The following is a 23,249-nucleotide window of genomic DNA, read 5'->3' on the forward strand; positions in this document are numbered from 1 at the left end:
GTGGCATTTTGTGCTGCAGCTCTGCCTGTGGGCCAGTTGCCTTGTCTTTTGTCTGCCTATAATTTCCTCAGCTGTAGGGAATACATAACAAGCCTCACTGTATCCCAGACACCAGGCATCCAGCCATGCACAACAGGAATTAAAAACTCTGCTGTCAAAGAGTGTGTGTTCTTGAGTAGAATGACAGATGATGAACATGAAATAATTATGTAAAGTGTCAGGTGATGGCAACAGCAATGAAAAAAAATAGGGCAAGGGAAGGGACAGAGGCTGATGGACAGTGGTAGACACCTCTGATGGATGAGATGGCATTTTAGCAGAAACCTGGCCCAAGTGACCGTGGGATCTGCAACTACTTCTTAGCTATGACAACAATGCTACAAGCAACAAAAGAAAAAATAAGACAGAGTTCACTAAAATTAAAATCCTTTGTGAGTTAAAGGAACCCATCAAAAAGTAAAAAGCCAACTCATAGACAGGGAGGAAATATCTGCAAATCCTGTATGTGATAAAGGACTCATATCCAAAATATATACAGAGCTCTCACAGACATATAACCCCATTAAAAAAAATGGACAAAGGGTTTGAATAGACCTTTCTCCAAAGAAGATACATAAATGGCCAGTAAATTCATGAAAAGGTGTTCAACATCATTAGTTATTGGAAAAATGCAAATCAAAACCACAGTGACATACCACTTCACACCCACTGGGATGGGTAAAATTAACAAGATAGACAATAACAAATGTTGGTGAGGAAGTGAAGTAATTACAACCCTTATACATCATGGGGTTGCAAAATGATGCAGTCACTTTGGAAAACAGTTTTTAAGCTTTCCGTAAAATGTTAAAAATCGAGTTTTCACATAACCCAGCTATTCCACTCCTGGGAATATACCAAAGATAAATAAAAACATATGTTCACACGGCCACACCAAAACATTACTCATGTAAAAAATGGAAAGAATCTAAGTGACCATCAGCTGAGTAAATAGACACTCAAAAGTGTCCTAGCCATACAGTGGAATACGATTTATAAAAAACTGAATAATGGATACACGCCATGACATGGATGAATGTTGAAAACATTCTGTTCAGTGAAAGACGCCAGTCACGAAAGACCACATTTATGTAAAATGTCCAGAATAGGCAAAGTCATAGAGACACACAAGTAGATGAATGGTTCCCAGGGCTGGGGCTGGGGGTGATTGTGCATGTAGAGGGGTTTTTTTCTGGGGTGATGAGAATGTCCTAAAATTAGATAGTGGTGATGGCTACAAATCTCTATGAATGGATCAGAAACCACAAATTATACACTTTTAAAAGGGTGAATTTTATGATATGTTGAATACATTCTCAACAAACCTATGAAGAAGAAGGACTGTGAATGTTTATATTACATTAAAAAAAGAAAATCCATGTCTATCATAATGTTCAAAATAAAAAGAAGGAATAAATTCATTAGGTGGTTTTAGAGGTGACTGCTACACCAATTCCTTACTTCAAAAGCAGTAATTATAGAATAAAATATTCCCCAATTTAGGAGATTACGTACCAAATTGATGAGGAAAATCCGGTTTTCAGAATGACATTATGACATCTCAACAATATGGAAGAAATGATAGCCATCAATGTGGAAGAAATGGACATTTACAAACTCCCTTGACTTAAGGATTCAGGCAAGGAGCATGAACAGAGGTGGCAGGTGCTCAGGGATCTGGGGAGTTGCATGAGTCATGTGTCACCCTGCAGCATCCCTGCTGATTGCAAAGGGGAAAGCTTACTGTACCTGTAACAGGACGTGGTGGCCACCTACCCCCTCAGGGGTGAGCTGCTTTAATTTTGCATCACTGAAGGTGTTACCAGTGCTGGGTGTCCAGGTTCTTGACTTCTTGAACAAAGAATTGATCAAAACGCACAAACAAAGCAAGGAAAGAATGAGGCAACAAAAGTAGAGATTTATGGAAAATGATAGGACACTCCACAGGGTGGGATTGGGCCTGAGCACAGGGGCTCAGGAGCCCGTTACAGAATTGTTTGGGGTTTACTTTCTAGAGGTTTCCATTGGTTACCTGGTATATACCTTATGTAAATGAAGAGGATGAAGTAAAGTTACAAAGTCATTTATTTGGTGTACCCCCTATGGAGAGGGTATTTCCTGTCACAGTTAATGGGGGGGTGAACTGGCCTTATGTTCCCTGCCTCTATACCCCATTCTCCTGCCTCAACAGTGGGAATCACAGATCATCACCCGTGAAGTGTCAGCAAACTATTCAACTTAATTATAACCATTTAAACCTCAGACCAAACTTCAATTTTATTGATTTAGAATCAACCAATATAATTTCAACCACAGCACAGAAAGAAATAATCAGACAAATCCCAAAGGTAGACAGGGTATAAGACAACCAGCCTGGTCTTTTAAAAATGTCAATATAATATTTTTTAAGAGTGACTGTTTTAGGTGAAAAGAGCAGGACTCTGTGACTATCGTGAAAACCAGTGCATCATGCAATGTAGATGGCTGGATTGTATGTATATAAAGAAAGTTGTTAAAAAGGGGATAGACTGGATAAAGAAAATGTGGCACATATACTTTGTGGAATACTACACAGCCATGAAAAAGAATGAAGTCATGTCCTTTGCAGGGACATGGTTGAAGCTGGAAACTATTGTTCTCAGCAAACTAACACAGGAACAGAGAACCAAACACTGCATGTTCCCACTCATAAGTGGGAGTTGAACAATGAGAACACATGGACACAGGGAGGGGAACATCACACACTGGGGCCTGTTGGGGGTTAGGGGGAAAGGGGAGGGAGAGATTTAGGACAAATACCTAATGCATGCGGGGCTGAAAGCCTGGATGACGGGCTGATGGGTGCAGCAAACCACCATGGCACATGTATATCTATGTAACAAACCTGCATGTTCTGCACGTGTATCCCAGGACTTAAAGTAAAATTTAAATAAATAAATAAATAAATAAATAAATAAATAAAAGGGGGTAATAACCAAATATATGGATTCTTATTTGAAAACACAGCTATAGAAGAAATGTTGTGGAAAAGTGGGAAATGTGAATATGTGCTAGGTGTCTGCAGACAGGAAGTCACGACTTGATTTTCTTAAGTAACCATGGTCTGTGGTTTTAAAAGAGAATGTCTTTATTTTAGTAGACATGCTGAATGCTGAATTATTTAGGGGTAAAGACTCGTCACTTTACTACCGACTCAAAGACGTCGGCACAAATTGTGGTCGGAGGGACAGACAAGGAAGTCAGAGTACCAATTGTGTCACCTAGGTGGCAGGCATACGGTCACTCGCTCTGCCGCTCTTATTTGGAAGAATAGCACATGGGTGTGTAGTGGGCATCTGCAATACTTTACAGTCCAGGTGGAAGAAAAATGTCCAATTCATTTTCAGATCTCAAGTCTGATGACTCCCTTTTTGCTAGGTGGAGGGAATTTTTATCCCACTCATCTTTAGGGACGTCCTTCAGTTCCTTGGAGACTCTCAGATTTGTTCCAAGTGTTCAAGGAAGGCCTCTCTGCATTCCTGAGAAGCTGCTCCTGGCCTGGGTCCTGATGACAGACTCCCCAGGGAGGGCAGGCCAGCGCAGCACCGTCGCGGGGGCAGGGGTCCCCGTCCACCGTCCACCGTCCACGCTGGTGTCCTCTTTCCAGGCTGGACTCCCCTCCCCTCCTCCCCTTATTGAAGGCCACTGTCTCTCCTTTTCCCTCAGCATAAATCCTTCAATACAGTCGATGACATTCGGTTTCCAAAACAAACACCAAGAAGGAGAAAGGAGAATCATTCCAAATGCCTGCCTTCTGCCTGTGTCATAAACCCCTCTGGGATTCGGGAATGACAAGGGAAGGCCAGAGTGGACAAAGCAAAAATTACAATGGCTTTAAATTATCCTGTGCCGCCCCCTCCCCAAAAAACACCCAATGTCGGTGCCATTGTATTTAGGGGAAAAGAGGGTGGAGAGAATAAAGGTTAGTGTCTCCAGGCAAAATGCCAACCAGTTCCGTGCCTCTGAGGGGGTGGGCTGGGGAGGAGGCTTGTGATTCGGTAAGTGTGGGGAATGCTCGGAGGAATGAATGGACCGAACCCTCCAGGTGTTGAGTGGCACTCTCCTCAGCACGGTGGGGGCGGCCAGTGGAGGCTCCTCTGGGTTGTGGTGCTGCATTGAGAAGGGAGTAAAGGGCACAGAGAGATCAAGGAAGCGCCCAAAGCCTCCCAGCGGCCACCCCTCCCCAGCCAGCCCAGAGGGTGGCCAGTAACCAGGACTTCAGGTCTCTGCCCTGACAGCTCACATTTCCTAACCTTAAGAATTTAAAAAGTCAGTCATGTGTATTCTTATTTGGACAACTTCTGGCTTTATTTGTTATTAAAGTAGCGATGTTCCCCCACCCTGGGTTCTACACACAGAAAATCCGTATGTCTGCCGTACTGCTGGGAAAACACCTAGGGGAAGGACAGGCCGTGGCCACCTGTCTGCCCTGGAAGGGGAAGGTCTTGCTCTCAAGGGTGGGAACAACCCTCAGCCTCACTGGAAACGCTTGTGGAAGTGGGAAGGAGGCTCCATTCATTCCTTTCTAGCCCTTGTATTCAGGAACCAATAGGCCTCCCGTTATTTCATTTTTAGATATGCGAGCAACCGCTTGTTACCAATGAAAATATCAGCAATGTGAAACAAGGACCAGAAACAGTAAAGAATCAGCAACTCCAAATATTTTGAAAAGCAGTTGGTAGGAATCATGTCTTGTTTCTCCATAGATGCGGGTTTGATTGGAAAAGTACACAGGCTCTGCAGCCAGACCATGCTGGGGTTCCCACGTTTGCGCTGCGAGCTCGCAGACGTCGCCCTGTGTTTGCACTCAGCCAACTCCACTCCCTGGGGAAATTCAAAGGGCGTAATATTAGGGCCTCTGGTTTCTGCAAAGCCAGGCTGGAGAGGGCCGTGTGCCCCACGTGCAGTGCCTCGACATCATCCCCCGGGAGCCACATAGGTGTGCTTTCCTAAGAACTACATTAATATTGGGATGACTGGAAAACAGAACTGGATTACCCCACTTCTGGTTTGCTTTTCCCATCTCCAGCAACAGTGAATTTCTTTCCCCCTTGTCTATGGCAAGATTCCCTTGGAGCAGGTCACACACACCTTTGATTTATTTCTTTAGTTTTACATTTACTTATGTATGTATATATTTATGTATGTATGTATATATGTATGTATGTATGTATTGAGACAGGGTCTTGCTCTGTCACCCAGGCTGGAGTGAAGTGGTGTGATCTCAGCTCACTGCAACCTCCACCTCCCAGGCTCAAGCAATCTTCCTGCCTCAGTCTCCCAAGTAGTTGGGAACCAGAGGCACACACCACCACACCTGGCTAATTTTTTTGTATTTTTGGTAGGGGCTTTGCCATGTTGCCCAGACTGGTTTTGAACTGCCAAGTTCAAGTGATCCGCCTGCCTTGGCCCCCCCAAAATGCTGGGATTACAGGCGTGAGCCAACGCACCCAGCCCAGACACACCTTTTAGGCATGTACCAAGTCATGAAATCAAATGGCCCCTGTTTCCCAGACTTTCAACATTTTTCACTCCACTGGCCCCATGCCCTCAACATGGGATCCCTCAAATCTCTCTAATCGTAAACAAACCAGACCAATGAAGTGCAAACAACAAAAAACAAACAGCGATTTGGACCATCTCCCTGATCCCTAGCCAATGCTCTACCTCCAGTGTCAGGCCACACACGAGTTTTGGAAAAGGAAGGTCAGGTCTGCACCACACTCTTTAGCTTGATGCCAAGAATTCTCTTCCTCTGGCTCTTTGTCACCTCGTCTGAAGTCAAAGAGAGCCACACTCTAATCCCCAGAACTGGTGAAGATGTGAGGTCCCTGGGCAGAGAAGATGTGGAGCTGCAGAGGAGATCAGGGCTGCTGAACAGCTGGGCTTAAAATACGAAGACGAGCCTGCACTACCTGGGCCAGTGCAGTGTCATCACAGGGCTCCTTTTGCAGAGAACAGGCCAGTGCAGTGGCTCATGCCTGCAATCCCAGCAGTTTGGGAGGCTGAGGTGGGCGGATCCCCCATGGTCAGGAGTTTGAGAGCAGCCTGGCCAACATGGCGAAAACCTGACTCCATTAAAAATATAAAAATTAGCCAGGCATGCTGGTGGGTGCCTATAATCCCAGCTACTTGGGAGCCTGAGGCAGGAGAACTGTTTGAACCTGGAAGGCAGAGGTTGCAGCAAGCCAAGGTGGTGCCACTGTACTCCAGGCTGGGTGACAGAGTGAGACTCCATCTCAAAAGAAAAGGAGAGAACAGAGAGGCAGGAGGGTGTCTGGGATGTGAGAAAGACTCTCCCAGCCTCATCGGCTTTGCAGATGGAGGAAGGGCCCAGGAACCAGGAACCGGGTGGCCTCTAGATACTGAAAAAGGGGGACTCTCCCCAGTAGCCTCCAGGAGGAAGCAGCCCTGCCCACTGCCCACGCCTGGATTTTAGCCAGTGAGAGCCATTGTAGACTTCAGACTTCCAGCAATGTGAGAAAATAAATTGATGTTTCTTTCAAGCTGCTAAGTCTATGGTTATTTATAATGGCAGCCACAAAGCAAATAGAGGCCTTCCCTGGTCATCTTATGTAAAACAGTTTAAGACTCATCACTGCACTTACAATGTATTTTTATAACACCTTAGGGTTTTTTTTTTTTTCCTTCACAGTTTCATTGTAGATTTTCCTTCTTTCTTGACATCTGGTCGGCAACCTTGTATTGGCAAAGATCAGATGGTGTGGTGACATTGTGTTTGAAAATGCCATCTGGTAATGAAGAGGTGGAGAAGCAGGCACTCTCATTACTGCTGGGATTGAGAAAATCATAATAACCCTTCCAAGAACAATGTGACACTCTTTCTCAATATCCCATGGGCACAAACTCGGCAACTCCACCCCAGGTGCTCAAGTTCTGTATTTACCTACAGATTCGCGCACACATAAAGTGACTGGAGGACCAGCAGTGGGATTTAATGGCAGAAGAATGGAAACAGCGTATGTGTCCATCAGTGGTCTGTGGATTAGAATAAATCACAGTAGACTCATGCAATAGGACACTGCCCAGCCATGTAAAATGTCAGGTGCTCTTTACACACTGGTACGGAATGATTTCCAAGAGAAAAAGTGGGAGTGGCCCACTGTCATCATGGAAGAGAGAGCAGATGGAGAGATGGTGTGAGTGAATTTTCTTGTCTACACGGGCTGTCTGCGGGAAGTCGTACAAGCATCTGGTCAGATGGGTGGTCTCTGAAGAGAGTCACCAGAGGGTATGGGATGTGCTGGGGGCATTTTCACGACCGACCCACGTACCTCTCACTTAATGGGGGAATCCTGGTGTCTCCTGTCCTGCCCCTAGATGCCCAAATCATTTTCACAGTTGAAAAGATAATGGAGCTTTTGGAAGCAGGTGTAGATGAGTGATAAACAACAGTTTGAAGATAAAGAAATGCAGCTTTTACGTACCAATGTCATTGAATGAAGGTTTGTTTTTCTTTCCAAAGGGGGAAAGGGATTTGCTGGGGAGGTGGGCGGTGGGGAAGGGATGTTAGGGAGCCCTTCAAGAGGTGTGTTCTGTCTGCACGATTTCTTCATCGATTTTTCAAACTTCCAGAGTCTTATAGTTATTTTGCCTTCAAATACCACTCAAAAATGAAGCTATATTGCAGAAAATTACCTTTAGGGCAAAATCCAGGCTCCACAGGAGAAGCTTTGGGATACGTGGAAATGGCCCACCTGTGCCACAGATAACGGTGCTGTAGGAGACTCCCTCACAGAGAACGCAGGCGGAGCGATAGCTTTGCGTTTCCTCCTCCTTGGCAGGCCGGCCAAGAGCTTCCTGTGACAGACTGTGACCTGGATCTGTTGTGTGGAATACCTGCCTTAGAGAGGTGTAGAGTCAATGCAAAGGTCTTGTTTATATGTGTGTGTGAGATGAGAAAAATTAGCATGTTAGTTTTCTGATAGAAATGTTCCTATAGAAAAGCAAAGATGAGTGATGCAAGAGAGAGGCAGCGGGAGAGGAGAGGAGAGGAGAGGAGAGGAGAGGAGAGGAGAGGAGAGACAGATGGGAAAGCAGGCCAATGAACCAGAGCCCTTGAAAAAGCAAGAGGGCAAGAGAGCCCAGGAGCCAAGCACTTTGGCCTTCGATGGGTAAGAGGCTTTTCCTGACATATCAAGAGGAGGGTGGAAAATTCGGAGTGTCACTGCCAGCCACCATCATTTACATGCCTAGAGCTGGAGATGTCATTCTTGGCTCTTAGCACTGTTCCCTTCATTCTCTATGAAGTGTAGCAACAGTCATCTCTCTAGAATAGAAAGTGGTGATACCCCGCTCTGTAAAACATTTTTCAGTGACTCTTGATTACTCTTCAGCCGTCTTCAAGACCAAACTGAAACTCCCTCCTGACTCTGCCCCTGCCCCATCTCAGCATTCTCATCCCACTCCCAACTCCACATCCTCTTGCCAGGCCAGCATTTGCTTTACAGTCTATCTAAACTTTCTTAAAAGCATCATTCAGTTTCTCCAGAACTTAGGAAGCACAAAGATGTTTTAAAAGTTATTGCAAGTCAGTTTGTTTTTACACAGCAGATTCTAATAGCTGAAAAGCAGTAACTGGAATCACTTATTTGTGACTTCTTCCCTTTTGGAACCCATCAGTTCTTCTGACCAATGCTCCCCTCTTCTCCCCCATGATTGACAAGGAACTCCTGCTCGCCCATCCTTCACACCTGGAACAAGTGGTCTTCCTGGAAGCCTCCACAGCCCATGAGATGAGAATCCTTCACTCCTTCCTCTGCCGGTCCATGCCCATCTCCGCTGCTGCTCACACGCATTTTACTCCCCAGTGGTCTCCTCTCCACTGAGCATTTTTAAAGTAAGGAATTAATTGTGCATGTCTGCAGTGCTAGCAAGGAAATAATAGTAAACAATGCTGTTTTATTTTTATTTTTATTTTTTCTGGAATGAGGGGTAGGATGAAAGGATGGGTGGATGCATGGATTAGTTGGGATGGTAAAACGGTTTCACCATCGGGTTGCATTCAGTGTCCAAGTGTTTTAGGATGTGTTCAAGTGCTAACTAGAGTGGACAAGCAAAACAGCAGCCACAGTCACTGAAATACTTGCAGGCGCAATTTGCCTGCTGAGCAGTTCTTGGCCATTTCTACATAGAAGTCTGGCCTCAAGGAAGATCCAGTGTGTGTCTGGCACATCAACTCATAATGTCGTGATTAAATGTGTTTCTGCTTCAAATGCTTTGATGAAATATTTAGCAATAGGAGAGCCACAAGTGGGCTTTTTAAGGCCTGATATTGACTTGATCATTGACTTTCTGATCTTGATAGCATATAAATAAGGGGTGGATGAATTAATTTGACTGCATTTGTGTTCTGCCATAAGGGATGACTTGGGAGAAACTGAGGCCCTGAAAACAAATTATTTTCTTTTGATCAAAACCAATACTCAGAAGTTCTACGTAAAACGAGTCAAATTCATGTCCGTGCCAAGGAGCCTGAGGGTAGCACAGGCTGAACCCCAGAGGTGAGGAGCTCTCGCAGTGGGACGCACCCCTCATCACTGTCCCTCCCAAGGTCTGCAGAGGGGCCCTTTGTCCCTCCTGCCCATCTGTGAAAGAAAAGTGGAAAACACCTATTGTCACCTCTCTGCCTGACTGCGCAGTGTGGAAGCGACGGGCTATTTTAGAACTTACGACATTGACTAGTTTACTAAGGAATTCTGAGCATAGAGGCTCATGTCTTCATCTCTAATTGTTGGTTATCTAAAAACCTGGGCTGCTGCCCATGTGAGCCTATTTCATAACGAGCTGCAGGTGAGGGGCATACAACGCTTGCTCGCCGGTGCCCATGTGAGCCTATTTCATAATGAACTGCAGGCGACGGCACACAGCGTTTCCTCGCCAGTGCCCATATCTAGACAACCTCACGCAGCTCAGGCATCTTCATGTCGACCTTTCTGTCGTGATTAAGATGCCTAACTACCATGCACATTCCAGAGAGACAAGCAGTAAGCACTCCGGTGACCTTTTCACAGGAGGAATTCCAACGCACCTGGTGATGAAACCAGCTAAGCAGGTGAGGGTCCTGGCAGCTTCTTGGTTTCCAGAATGTTCATGTTTCAAGGATCTGTCCAGTGTTAGGTTTGGAAGGGAAGGCGATGGTAAAAGAAAGAGAGAACTGGCAGCTCTCCAGCGATTCAGGTTCTATGTCCAGCCTAAGACCTGCAGAGATGGGGGACCAGGTGAATGCCACTGCTGACCTCGGCTTACAGGCTGGGGTAATTATAGGCCTGGGCGGGAGGGGCCTGGTGGGTATGGCCTGCTTCCCAGGAAGATGTTGATAAGATGTTCCAAGGCAAGGTGGTGTGGCCCTGTTTTTTGGGGGATGTGATAGAATGTTCCTTGGATCTTTGCTCAGCAGGATCTGATGAGGATGATCCTTCAGCTGGGGGCTTTGCCGGGCAGGACTTTGCCCAGCAGGAGATGATAAAAAAGTCAGGTGGTTGGACAGGATGTTTCTCGTGGCCCGACGCCCGTGGAATATTTCTGTTTGACCAGGGTCTGCAAAATGGGGAGGGGCTCACAAAATGGTGCAGTTTGAACTAATAGGCAGCATCAACAGAAACAAAGGAACAACAAACACTGTGTGCCCCGCCTCCTTCACAGCACCGTGTAATTCCATCTGCACAACCAGTGACGCCTACATCACTGTCTTTCCCATTTCAGAGCGGTAAGCAGTGAGGGTTGGTGTCAAAGTTACTTCTGAGATCCAGAATCGCCCTTCCAGTACTCTCTTTCTGGCTGCAAGACATATAAACCGAATTAGTTTTCAAAGATAGAAGTTTTAGCTTTTCCCTCCCTTGACACATGGGATAGCCTGAGGAGAGAGGATGGACTTTGCAGTCACACAGATGTGCACTTACACATCTGTAAATTCCATTCTCTGCTAACTCACTTTGGGCAAATTACCCTACAGGACCTCAATTCCCCACTAGCAAATACATAGATAATAATAAAAAGCGACTAAATGATCACTAAGTGACTGGCACCTGCTCTGTGCTGGATCTCCAGGTACAATTGGGTGGGTTACGCACTGTCCAATCTGCACATTTCTATAGCAGATGCCTGAAGACCAGTTATCTTTTGCCCCCTGGGCTTTGGAGAGGAATTAGGGAATGCGAGAATACTTTGATATTTTTCAGATCACGAAAAGTGTTTCACTTTAAAAAGTAAGCAAGCAAACACCAGTACTCCCTGTTCCAGAAAGTCGCAGGCACAGAAGAGGGGAGGGGTTGGAGGGCAGTTCCACAGCAGAGGCTGTGCCTGGTTGCTCAGCAGTGAGGGAAGCTAGGGAGGGCTTAGAATGTTTGTGGTTTCCACGGCGACAGCCCAGCCCAGGCAGCTGAAGGGAAGTCATGGCGGAGGAGCTGGAGCCTGAATGTAAGTGGCCTGGAGCGGCTCTTGCTGGCTTGTGAGATTTGCTTGATGTTCAGTTGTGGAGGGATGGGCTTCTGAAGCGATTTTGGTGCCTCAGCCTCCGAGTAGCTGCGATTACAGGCACCACCACCATGCCTAATTTTTGTATCTTTAGTAGAGACAAGGTTTCGCCAGGTTGGCCAGGCTGGTCTCGAACTCCTGATTTCAAGTGATCCACCCGCCTCGGCCTCCCAAAGTGCTGGGATTACAGGCGTGAGTCACCGCACCCAGCCTGATTTGTAATAATTTTGACATTAAAGACCTATTGTCCTATTCCGGGGTCCGTGGCGGGCGGGGGGAAGGATACATTCCCAAAGAAACAAACAAATAGAAAACCTCTGTTTAAAAATGTTTAATACTACATTTTGGCAATATGTATTAATCCAAATGTAGTCTAAAGACCTATCACTACATGTTCCTATTCAACACACATTCAAAAGTTGGTTTGGTTTTACTGACAGCAAATTTGTTTTCAGATCATTTGTAAAAGAGTCATATTTTCCAATAAATTCTTAAAACTTTCATTTATTGTTTGTTTTCTCTCTTAGGCAGAGATGGCAGGATACACACACACACATAATGTTTTCAGATAGGAAAATAAAATATTTATTGCCACGATGGGGATTCATGGCATATCTTACAAGAACATGGCGGACAGAAGTTTCCACTTCTGTCTGGAGCAGGTCTTATTACAATCAAAAGAAAAAGCATTTGAAGTGGGAAAATGATTGTGTCGATTGACTTGCTGGTGGCTTCAAATCCTTCTTGGAAGTAAAATAAACAAAGGATAACACAACAGCAACGAAGTTGCCTCCTTCTTCCATCTTCCATAGAGCTGGTACAAGGTGCCTTTTAGAGCTTTAAGTGTTCATGCCTTTGATGAACTGCAATGATCGCTGTCTTGGAGAATTTGTTCTGTTAATCATTTAAGTGGTTGCTCTGAAGGACTAAGCTGATCAACGGGGCGATTCTCTAGCAGCCCTCTGCTGAAAGTATTGGCTCCAGCATTCAGCCGCCTCGGTGGACTCGGGGAAGGATGGTTTGCGTCGCAATGGACGGAGGAAATTTCTCTGAGGAGGGTATGGATGGGCCTGCTGCCCTTTGGCCATCGCAGTACACAGCATCCCAGAAAGAAATTCTTCTTCTTAGGTTAGAAAACAGCAAATAAAGGGGGCAAATCTGGGCTCCTCCTGTTCTATCTGTAGTGTTCAGTAATATGTTGCCTACACTCTAGACCTGCAGCCAAAATGGGCAGAATTTACGGAGTATCTCTCCTAGGCCATGCACCTCTTTGCCAAAAGTGATTCCATCTGCATGTCAATCAACCATTGTGTTTGAGATGATGGTTCTGATGTTGCAGAGGAGGCAACTGCGGGTCAACAGCCCTAGGGGTTGGCTCTGTGGGGATGGTGCGGGAAGGGGTGAGCGAGCCACTGGTCACTGAGGGGTTTAGTCAGGGACTCCTGAGGCGTTTTAGCCAAAACCCTTCTGTGTTCCCCTGCATGTAAAATACATTAAAGAAGACATCTTTAAGCATCGTCATTAAGAATTATAATTAAGATTGTACACTTTTCTTTCAGAGCCTTTGCTAATATTGTGAGAAATACTCTGCCAAATTAAGATATTCTGTCTTTTTCTTGTGGGCTTTGAGGGCCCGGAGCTCTGGGGCTGGCTTGTACAGCCTGGGGGTCTGCCGGCCTCTCATCTGCACCAACATACTAGATCGGGCATGGGTGTCTTTGACTTTTAAGGGCCGGGTCATGTACTCTGTTCGTCTGTTTCTCTGTAGACCCTCTTTTGGGCAGGGGCTACGCCTCTCAGCCGATGCACCAGCTGACTTACTGTGGAACTAAGAGCGATCCCTAAGAGTCTCCTTTTCTTTTCTGACCAGTGTACCTGAAGTGGAAGCACTGCGAGACGCCAGGCGTGAAGACCCTGTGTAATCTGAAGAAACTTCTGAATCGGCTTCAGAAAGACCACCGGGAGGACGTCTACCTCTACATCTCTGGACACCTGAACCCCAACAAGCTCTACCGGCCTCCTGAGACAGTCTTACAGCACTGGCCCAATGCCCACCGGCCCAAGGGGGAGCGTTCCTCTGAGGTGGGAGAGCTGCCCACAGGGAAGGTGCTGAGGATGAAGGAGGCCCTGGCCCACTTCACCATCCATACGGCGCTGGTCCCCAGTGAGGCCCAGGACACCCCGCTGTTCAGGTACCTGAACCCCCAGGCCTCTCTTTCCCACACTTTGGAGGAGGATCTCTTTCCAGTGGAGGTTCTCCGAGAGGGGAAGGAAGAGAAGAAAGGAGGCCCTCCTGGACGGGGCCCTCCTGGACGGCGCAGGAGGGAAGAACTCCAGCTGCCCGACGTGAAGGCGCTGCGGTACCAAGAAGCCGGGCCCAGAGGCGCCAGGGACCGGCACCACTATGTCAGCTCCTACCTGGCGGGGGCCACCAACGCAGACAGGTACAGGATGTTCCTGCGTTTCCAGAAAGAAGTGCTCGCCAAGCAAGATCTCCTGAAGAATGACTTCACTGGGAGCAAGGTGGCCGTGGGCCACGAAAAAAAGCTACAGCAGGTGAGGAGGGCGGCCCTGCGATGCTCCCGTTAAAGAGCTCTCAGGGCAAAGCTCTCGGGGCAGCGTTCCCAGTGCAGACCTCGCGGTGCAGCGCTCTTGGCTCAGTGCTGTCCGTGCGGTGCTCTCGGGTCAGTGTTCTTCGTGCAGTGCCCTCAGGTCAGTGCTCTCCACGCAGTGCTCTCGGGTCAGTGCTCTCCGCGCGGTGCTCTCGGGTCAGTGCTCTCCGCGCAGTGCTCTCGCGTCAGTGCTCTCCGTGCAGTGCTCTCGGGTCAGTGCACTTGGTGCAGTGCTCTGGGTGCAGTGCTCTCTGCGCAGTGCTCTCGGGTCAGTGCTCTGGGTGCAGTGCTCTGGGTGCAGTGCTCTGGGTCAGAGACAGCCACGACTGTGAATTGAGGTTCATCCTCTGAGGCCTCCCTGAGACGTCCAGGCAGAATGCAGTACTGTACCAGGTGCGGAGAGCATTAGCACTTTCAGTGGGGACAGTTTGGGTGAAATGAAGGAGGGCGCCTTCTGGGAACTGGTCAGCTGGGGGAGGCCCATCACAGACGCATTGGAGGCCATGTGGCTGCAGCAGTAAATCAGATGTTTGTAGGTCAGCAGAGGGTCTGAGAGAGGAGGGCTTGCCTGCCTGACGGTGGAAGAACGGTGAGAGCAGAGAGAGAGCTGATGGGCACTGTCACGCCCTGAGGTATGCCCAGGCAGCACGTGTGTACAGAAAGTGCTGGTGTGAGGGGAAGATCTACGGTGGGCTGCCGACTCAGAGGAGAACAGCTGACTGGAGGCATCATCTCCAAATGGGGACCATGCAGGAAAGAGAAGAAAATAGCAGGCGCCCAGGAAGCAGCCAGGCCTTGGGGTTGGAAGGGAGAAAGGGCCTTGGGGGACTGTGGAGGTGGAGAGTCAATCCTTGAGTACTGGGAGCAAGGGAGTCAATAAATAAGAAAATATTTTTTTTAAAATCCAGAATCTTGGGTGACCAGGGAGACAAAGAAGCCCAGCAAATGGTGGGAGGGATCAGGACCCCCGGGACCAGCCCCCTGTGCCGCCCTGCCCACTCGCCAGTCCTCCCTGACTCCTGAGAAATTCGGTTCTGGAAGAAAAATGGAGCCACGCTGAAATGGGCTGACTCTGTTTTTCCTCCAGGAGCTCCAGAAAATTTGCACCTGCAGCCGTCAACAGTTCAACAGACTGCACGTCTTTGGAAAAGTCTTTGAAGATATTTGTAACAGTTCTTTCATATTTGGTGATCTCTTGAAAAAAGTTAAGGTAAGAAACATCCATCTTCAGCATAACAGTTGAGAAGCTTGCATGAGGTTCTGTGTCCATGAGTGATCTCAAGCCTCACTGAAATTCTGCCAGGTATCACAGGCCCCTTTCTACAGACAGGGACCATCACTCACAGAGACTGGAGATAATCTGCCTGCAGGGAGGTAAATTATAAAGGGGCCATGTGGAATCAACACCCAGTCAGCTCATTCCTTAAGCCCATGTTTTCCCACTAAAGCCTCCTAATTACACATAACCTTTTATAAATTGTACATAACTTAATTATTATAATTCAAATAAATGAATAATTAATTTAACATTACATGTGTAATTTTATATGAATCCTTATGGAATTATAGATTTGTTGTAATTTCATGATGAAAGTGATTTTTGGGTGCTGTGACTTATGCCTGTAATGCCAGCACTTTGAGAGGCTGATGCAGGCAGATCACTTGAGGTCAGGAGTTCAAGAGCAGCCTGGCCAACATGGTGAAACCCCATCTCTACTAAAAACACAAAAATTAGCTGGGCGTGGTGGCACGTGCCTGTAATCCCAGCTACTCAGAGGCTGAGGTAGGAGAATCGCTTGAACTCAGAGGCAGAGGTTGCAAAAACAATGAGACAATGTCCTTCATATGGAACCTAAATTGAGATTATGTTGCTTAAAGACCATGCAATTCTTTAATTTCCCTAATGACAAGGACTGCCTAACAGTGGAGACCTGATGGCCTGTTTTCCAGCGATCCTCATCACTGGGAAGCTCATCCTGGCAGGCCAGTAGGACCTGAATCCACAGAGCTTCTGCATGGCAGGAGACAATTTGTTGTATTTGTGTCAAGGTGTTTTGTGACATTCTGAAGTGATCAATATTTGATATTTTATCCCATGGCATTTTATGATATTCTGAGGTAATCAATACTTAATGCTCAAATATGCTTCAAAGATGGTGTGATTTTATCCCTGTGAGCACGTATACCATTTAATGCATTGTAGGAACATTTTATGTTTTTCTGAAATGATCTAAATGAACATTCTTGACTTCCATGCTATTTATACACATGAAACACCTGTACTGTGGCCTCCTCATGCATGGCCAGTGGACTTTGTGTTTGTTTCTGTACAGGATGAATATGAACTCTACATGGCAACGCTCCTGGAGTCCCAGCCCACAACACAGTACGAGGTGATGATCGATCGCGAAGAGCCTGAATAGAGCCTGCTTATTCCTAGCTTCGTATTTCACGAGCAGTGGAAACCTTTCTGAATCCAAGAAGCCCCATGTGTGCCCCATAATTTAGAATAGTGATATTTTTTTATTATAGATAAGCTTTATACTGCCTTAATAACATTATTGATAAAGAAATTTCCTTTAGATTGGCATAGCATTATTTATACTCCCAAACAAGCAACATAACTATGTATAAATTGGGAATATAAATGGTTCTCTGCCAGTAGTTTCCAAAAACCATTGTCGAGTCATTATCCTGGCGAAAACACTGAGAATGTGTTGTGATGGCTAGTGTGCTGTAAGCTGACTCAAACCCCATGATCTCTTTGTTTAACGGGGGACGGTGTGCCAGGTGTTCCCTCTAGGGTTGGGTTAAACACGTGGTTAGTCAAATAAGAAAATATACTGCCGGAATAACTTAATCACTTATAAAACCTAAGAACATCTAACACTGTAGCTAAGATAACTTTGGTATTTTGAATTCAATACACTTTAAAGATTAATTTTATTTCATAAATTAGGAGAGATAGTTGCTTCTTTTGTATATGAGCAAACAATGACAGCATTGCAAGGAGATCAGTTCTAGTTTGCTTCTTCATTTAAAATAAGATGTGAGTACCATTTTCTTTGTGCTGAGCCTTTTCGTAACGCGGAAGCAGCCTTTGTCTTTACAAGAATGAGCAAAGGCTGCAGTGGGGAATCTACCTTGTTCCTTACGTTTTGAAATTGAGTCAAAAAGTGGCGTACGTCCCTATCTCGGTCAAACGTGAGCATGAAGAAATTCCCAGGCCAGCAGGGCCCTGGATGCCTCTTTCCGTGTCTGTAACCCTGACAGCGCTTCCCCTAAGAGGCAGAGATCTCTGTTGCTCCTCATTTGAGCACAGCACTGCTTTACATCTGCGGATGGCAAGCGCATTCATATGACTTCTCATTCATGTAGAAGAAACGATTGCGGTGCCACTGACAATGTGCCTCCAGGGCTTTATCCAGCATGTCCTCCCCCCTACACAGGCTAACAGGGAAATTCCCTACCATCTTTCCATTTCTTAGAAAAATAAACTCTGAACATACTGAAAAAGGTATTTTAACGGAAACTTCACTGATTGGCCATTCCTCCCCCAACAGTCCTCCCTCCCTTAAATCCTCCCAATTTACCTGTTTTCACTAGAATGTATATGTTAACCCAGGGCACCTTGAAAACGCATTAATGACAAATAAAAAAGGGAGTCCTCCCGCCCTCCCTGTGTGCTTGTCTCACCTCATGTGCCTGGTCCTGCCTAGGCTCTTCTGGCTCAATTCAAGGCGCTGGGGCAGAAGCCAGTGAAGACAGCAGACATGGATCTCGCCAAGGAAGAGCTGAGGATGCTTGTGAGAGCCACAAAAGCAGCCCTGGAGCAGAATGATAGGTGAGGCATGAGTGACTGATCTGATCTATGTTTAGATTCTCCTGTAACAAGATCTGAAACCGATGTGACAAGCCTACAGTTACACTGATTTCTGCTTTGCTAAAAATATGCTACTTTTGCTAATATCATTCCTGTCATCTGGCCACTCCTACAGGCCATCACCTATGTGACTAAGACATTCTGCTAAGTATGGTGTGTCCATCGGGGGAGTTTGGGTTTCTGAAGGAATCTCCTGTCTTTTTTGGTGGTCCCCTGAAGACTGACTGATAGGCGAGAGGGCTGCAGATCTAAGACACCTTATATGAATCCCGTTATTGTTTCTTAACTTACAAAACTCTTCTAATATAACCTCTCTGTGTCATTTTCCAGAGTCAAATCACAATTGGATAGGGCATACTGTTTGTATGATTTGAAAAAGATTAAAGGAAACCCGCAACGTCCAAAATATCTTCAAAAGCACAAAACAAGAAACAAAACCAAAAAACAAAATTTGCCTTCTAGTGTAACTGGAAGACAGAGAACCGTTGTATTTGTTGCTCCAATTTTTTTCTTTTTTTTAATGGAGCCTTGCTCTGTCACCCAGGCTGGTGTGCAGTGGGGTGATCTCAGTTCATTGCAACTTCCATCTCCGGGGTTCAAGCCTCCCAAGTAGCTGGGATTAAAGGTGTGTACCACCACACCTGGCTAATTTTTGTATTTTTAGTTGAGAAGGGGTTTCACCATGTTGGCCAGTCTGGTCTTGAACTCCTGACCTCAAGTAATCTGCCTATCTTGGCCTCCCAAAGTGCTGGGATTACAGGCATGAGCTATCACACCTGGCCTCCAATTTGGTCTTGAGGTCTCTCTCACAAGGGTGGCTATGAACTCTAGCCCTCCCCTGATGGGGCTTCGGGGGCTGGTGGAGGATGTTCTCAGGGTACTCTTCATGGGATGTGTCTTCATCCTAGCCTTCAGGCTTAATGCCCAAGTGTCTGACCTGTGACCAGATATTCCTCTCACAAGAAACTCAACTACACTGGCAGAAGCCTTCGTGGCCGTTGTCTGGTGTGTATCCAGGTTATTCCTATCAAGATAACCAGTCTTTAGGAGAGCCCTGGCTAGTAAAAGGTGACATTCAAGTGTGTCCATCAGGTGAGGCACAGAGAAGGCCACAGAACAAAGCACATTAAATAACAGATTTGTTACTTAGAGATTCCAGAGAAAAGAGGGCAGCATGCTTCTCAGGGGTGGTAGGAAGTGGGGAGCTGCCTGAAACACACTCACTCCATCAGCAGGTAGGTGAGCAAGAGAGAGAGTGAGGACCGATGGACCAAGGCTTTTGTTCGGGTCTAGAGTGTGACCCTAGCAGGTTTTCCACGGGGAATTCTGATCAGTGGGTTTAGGGCAAGAAGGTATGAGGTCTGTGGGGTCACACACACTATGATGGAGAGTGGTTTCTGGGTCACTGCAGCATATTCTCATGGCTCATGCAGGGCGTGGGGGTCAGTGGGTTGAGGAAAGTAGGTTGTATTTAGCTGTCTCATAGTGGGTGATCACTGGGAGGTGGTTGTTTAAGGCAGATATCTGGACTGACCATTTTGAGGCACTGGGAGGAGGAGAAGCACAAAAAACTGTGTCAAGCAATGGTGACTGAGCCCTGCTTCTGGAGTGAGAAAATTAAACTTCTGTTCAAAGTGAACGCCAAGGCCAAAAAGAAAAAAAAAAAAAAAACTGATTTCATTGCAAATGCATCCAAAGTTTAAAAATGACTGAAAATAGAAAAGAAAACATTCAGTGGCAGTGAACCAGTTTCCATGATCCTGCTGCAAAGCTTTGTTTGTGAGAGCAAGTGAGGTTTTGGGAAAAGTTCATGGAAGAGAGAACAGTGGAGCTAGAAGGAGGTCTAAAATTGTTCTAAAACCACTTCCAGGGAGAGAATCCATGTAAGTGAGAAAGCTACACAGCTGTACTGCTGGGCTGATGACAGCATTGACTATGATGGCAGGGGTGTGGTGGGGTGGGGTGGGGTTACTTGGAAGAGGGTAGAAGTGAGAATACAACTTTGAAATGGTAATAATACATGTGAGAAGGGGGTTAAAGGAAAGGGAGCAGCATCCTTTAGAAATGTCCCATGAAGGCAAAAGGGAGCAAGAGAGGAAAATGTAAAAACCCATAAAAAGAGGAAAATCAAGGTGCACACAACCCTTCCACATATTGTCCTTTTCCCCTCTAAACAAGCAAGGTATCCAGGACTATCAAAGGAAATCAAAACAAAACAAAAGTGAAATCAATAATAAAATAGCATAATTTGCTACTCTGATGGAAAAGTATCCATCTGAATTAGCAATCTCACATACTACTCCAAATCACTAGCCCAGCCTGCAAAAATGCAGAGGTGTAAACAATCTTCGTCTATACAAACTACTATGAGAAAAGAACAGAAAATGAGAATCCAAATGATTTACCTGATGAAAATCCTTGCCTTACCAAGGAATAATAATAATAAAGTTGAACAAGAAGAAAACTGTAGCACAGCACTCCAAGCTAAATTAGATGTTCCCAAAAGAGCATTTCAGCATATGAAAACAATCTTGAGTCATAAATTGAAAAACTAAGGAGAGAAATCAACAACAATAAAGAAGAAATAAAACAAGATAAAAACTGAGGGAAAAATAGTTCAAAAAGTCAGAATTATATCACAGGTCAAGACTAAATTCTGAAATACCCAAGGAAGAGTAGTTTTGAATGAAAATATAATAAGGGGCATTGGGAAAAAGTGGAAAAATATTTAAAAGAATGTAAATGAGATACAGAAATAAAAAGAGTCAGAAAAAATAGATGAAATAGACATAAGCAAAGACCGTCCAATTCACGTATAATTAAAGTCCCTGAAGAAGAAAAATAAAGCAATAGAACACAAACCTAAGTGATAGTTAAAACTATAATATGTAAAAATTTTCTGGAAATGAAACTTTCTTACTATACATAGTGAAAAGACTTTCATCATTATTATTAATCCATGGAATCCCCAGTTTCTTATTTTTTTTTTCTTTGCGACAGGGTCTTGCTCTGTTGCCCAGGCTGGAGTGTAGTGGCATGATCATGGTTCACCGCAGCTCCAACCCCTCAGGCTCAAAGGATCCTCCCACTTCAGCCTCCCAAGTAGCTGGGACCACAAGCACCACACCTGACTAATTTTTGTATTTTTTTTTTGTTGTTGTTGTTTTTGAGATGGAGTCTCGCTCTGTCGCCCAGGCTGGAGTGCAGTGGCCGGATCTCAGCTCACTGCAAGCTCCGCCTCCCGGGTTTACGCCATTCTCCTGCCTCAGCCTCCCGAGTAGCTGGGACTACAGGCGCCCGCCACCTCGCCCGGCTAGTTTTTTGTAATTTTTAGTAGAGACGGGGTTTCACCATGATAGCCAGGATGGTCTCGATCTCCTGACCTCGTGATCCGCCCGTCTCGGCCTCCCAAAGTGCTGGGATTACAGGCTTGAGCCACCGCGCCCGGCCTAATTTTTGTATTTTTTTTTTAAGTAGAGATGGAGTTTCACCATGTTGCCCAAGCTGGTCTCCAATTCCTAGGCTCAAGTGATCCACCTGCTTTGGCCCTTCAAAGTACTGGGATTACAGGCATGAGTCACCATGCCTGGCTCCGGTTTCTTAAAATTGAGGGTCATAAGAACCACCCTATTTCTCTCTTAATCTGTGATGAAATGAACTAATATGTGTAAAAATCTTAAACTCTTAGGCCCTTAGTAGACATTTGACATTAAATTATTTGCATGTTGATGTTTTAAATCAAATCACAGTGTTGTCCTCAATATATGTAATACCTGCTAGACTCCTTTTGTTTTCTCTTTGAATCTATAAAACATAAGATAGTTGATGTAGGTTACTCTCAACCAAGCAGAGGAAACAAAGAGGTTTTTCCCCTTTTCTTTTTTTTTTTTTGAGATGGAGTCTTGCTCTGTCACCCAGGCTGGAGTGCAGTGGCCCAATCTCGGCTCACTGCAACCTCCACCTCCCGGATTCACACCATTCTCCTGCCTCAGCCTCCCAAGTAGCTGGGACTACAGGCCCTCACTACCACACCCAGCTAATTTTTTGTACTTTTAGTGGAGACAGGATTTCACCATGTTAACCAGGATGGTCTCAATCTCCCGACCTCGTGATCTGCCTGCCTTGGCTTCCCAAACTGCTGGGATTACAGGCATGGGCCACCATGCCCAGCCTCTTGTCTTGTATTTTATTTTTAATTCAAACATAGTGAAATTTGTAAATTGTATCTTTTGCACAGAATAAAAATACACAGGAAATATGCAGTGTATTTCAGCATCAGGAAGGTCTTTCCATAGCCCTTGACATGTTGTTTGACTTTGAGTGTAAAGTGCTACTTTTTTTGTTGTTTTTTAGTTTTTAAAAAATTTTTTTCTGCGTTCTTCCTTCTTAGCAATTCCATTAACAAAAAGTATCAATAAACTCTATAGGAAATCATTTATTTTAAATTAACTAACTCTTTAAAGGCTTATGCAATCTTGGTAAGAAAGTATTATTTTGTTTGTTTAACTTGACTGATTTAGGCTGTCATTTAATAAATATCTTCAGAGTATCTGTTGTGTTAGAAAGTAAGCAGGTCTATTTTAATTTCTCAACTATAAGAGACTTGTGGTGTAACATAGACAAAAGAAAAAAGATATAATGAGGATCTAATATTTCCCTATTGTTTATCCACACATCATAGACTCAGAAGTGAACTGGAGATGGAGCTGGCATTGCTGCAGTCTGCGAAGCAACGATCAGGCAGGTATCTGTGTGATGTCCTCTTGATGGGTGCTTTGCTGTGACCTTCATTATTTCAGCTGCTGCAGCCTTGGCTGCCTGTCTGTCAACACGGGAGATGCTGATGCTCCCTCTGAGTTTTGCTGTGAGAATTCAACGTGTTCACCCACATCACCCAAGATCATAGGGCCTGGCACGTGGTGGTCACTGCCCGTTTGTTCTTCATCTTTTTATTATTACTTGTGAGGAAGAATATGCGTTTCATGGGAAATTAATTACATTTTATGAATATTTTATGAAATAGATATTAACATTTTATGAAATAGATAATAACATTATTTTGAATGTATACAATTAAGAACGCAATTAAATGATAAAAATAAGTTTAAGTATCTTGCTCATTAACCTTGACTGTTTTCCAACTGTTAAATGAAATGCCATTTTCCCCCTGAGTTTGTTAA

General features: G+C 45.3%; 1 protein-coding gene across 1 annotated transcript; it reads left to right on the forward strand.

Annotated features, from left to right (window-relative positions):
• Positions 1 to 13,463: 13,463 nt before the first annotated feature.
• C4H6orf118 (chromosome 4 C6orf118 homolog) lies at positions 13,464 to 22,853 on the forward strand. Its single transcript, XM_025383732.1, has 5 exons — positions 13,464 to 14,130; positions 15,274 to 15,396; positions 16,520 to 16,579; positions 17,906 to 18,030; positions 22,751 to 22,853. The coding sequence occupies exons 1-5, from the start codon at positions 13,690 to 13,692 to the stop codon at positions 22,851 to 22,853; spliced, it is 852 nt and encodes a 283-aa protein (XP_025239517.1). The 5' UTR covers positions 13,464 to 13,689.
• The last annotated feature ends 396 nt before the right edge of the window (positions 22,854 to 23,249 follow it).

Source organism: Theropithecus gelada, chromosome 4, assembly GCF_003255815.1.
Source record: "Theropithecus gelada isolate Dixy chromosome 4, Tgel_1.0, whole genome shotgun sequence".
Taxonomy (NCBI): Eukaryota; Metazoa; Chordata; class Mammalia; order Primates; family Cercopithecidae; genus Theropithecus; species Theropithecus gelada.

What these genes read in the sequence shown, in the direction of transcription:
- C4H6orf118 (XM_025383732.1), top strand. Translation starts at nt 13,690, where the DNA reads ATGAAGGAGGCCCTGGCCCACTTCACCATCCATACGGCGCTGGTCCCC. An exon ending in AGCCCACAACACAGTACGAG is followed by an intron (nt 16,580 to 17,905) that starts GTGATGATCGAT and finishes GGTCCTGCCTAG; the next exon opens with GCTCTTCTGGCTCAATTCAA. An exon ending in GCCCTGGAGCAGAATGATAG is followed by an intron (nt 18,031 to 22,750) that starts GTGAGGCATGAG and finishes CACACATCATAG; the next exon opens with ACTCAGAAGTGAACTGGAGA.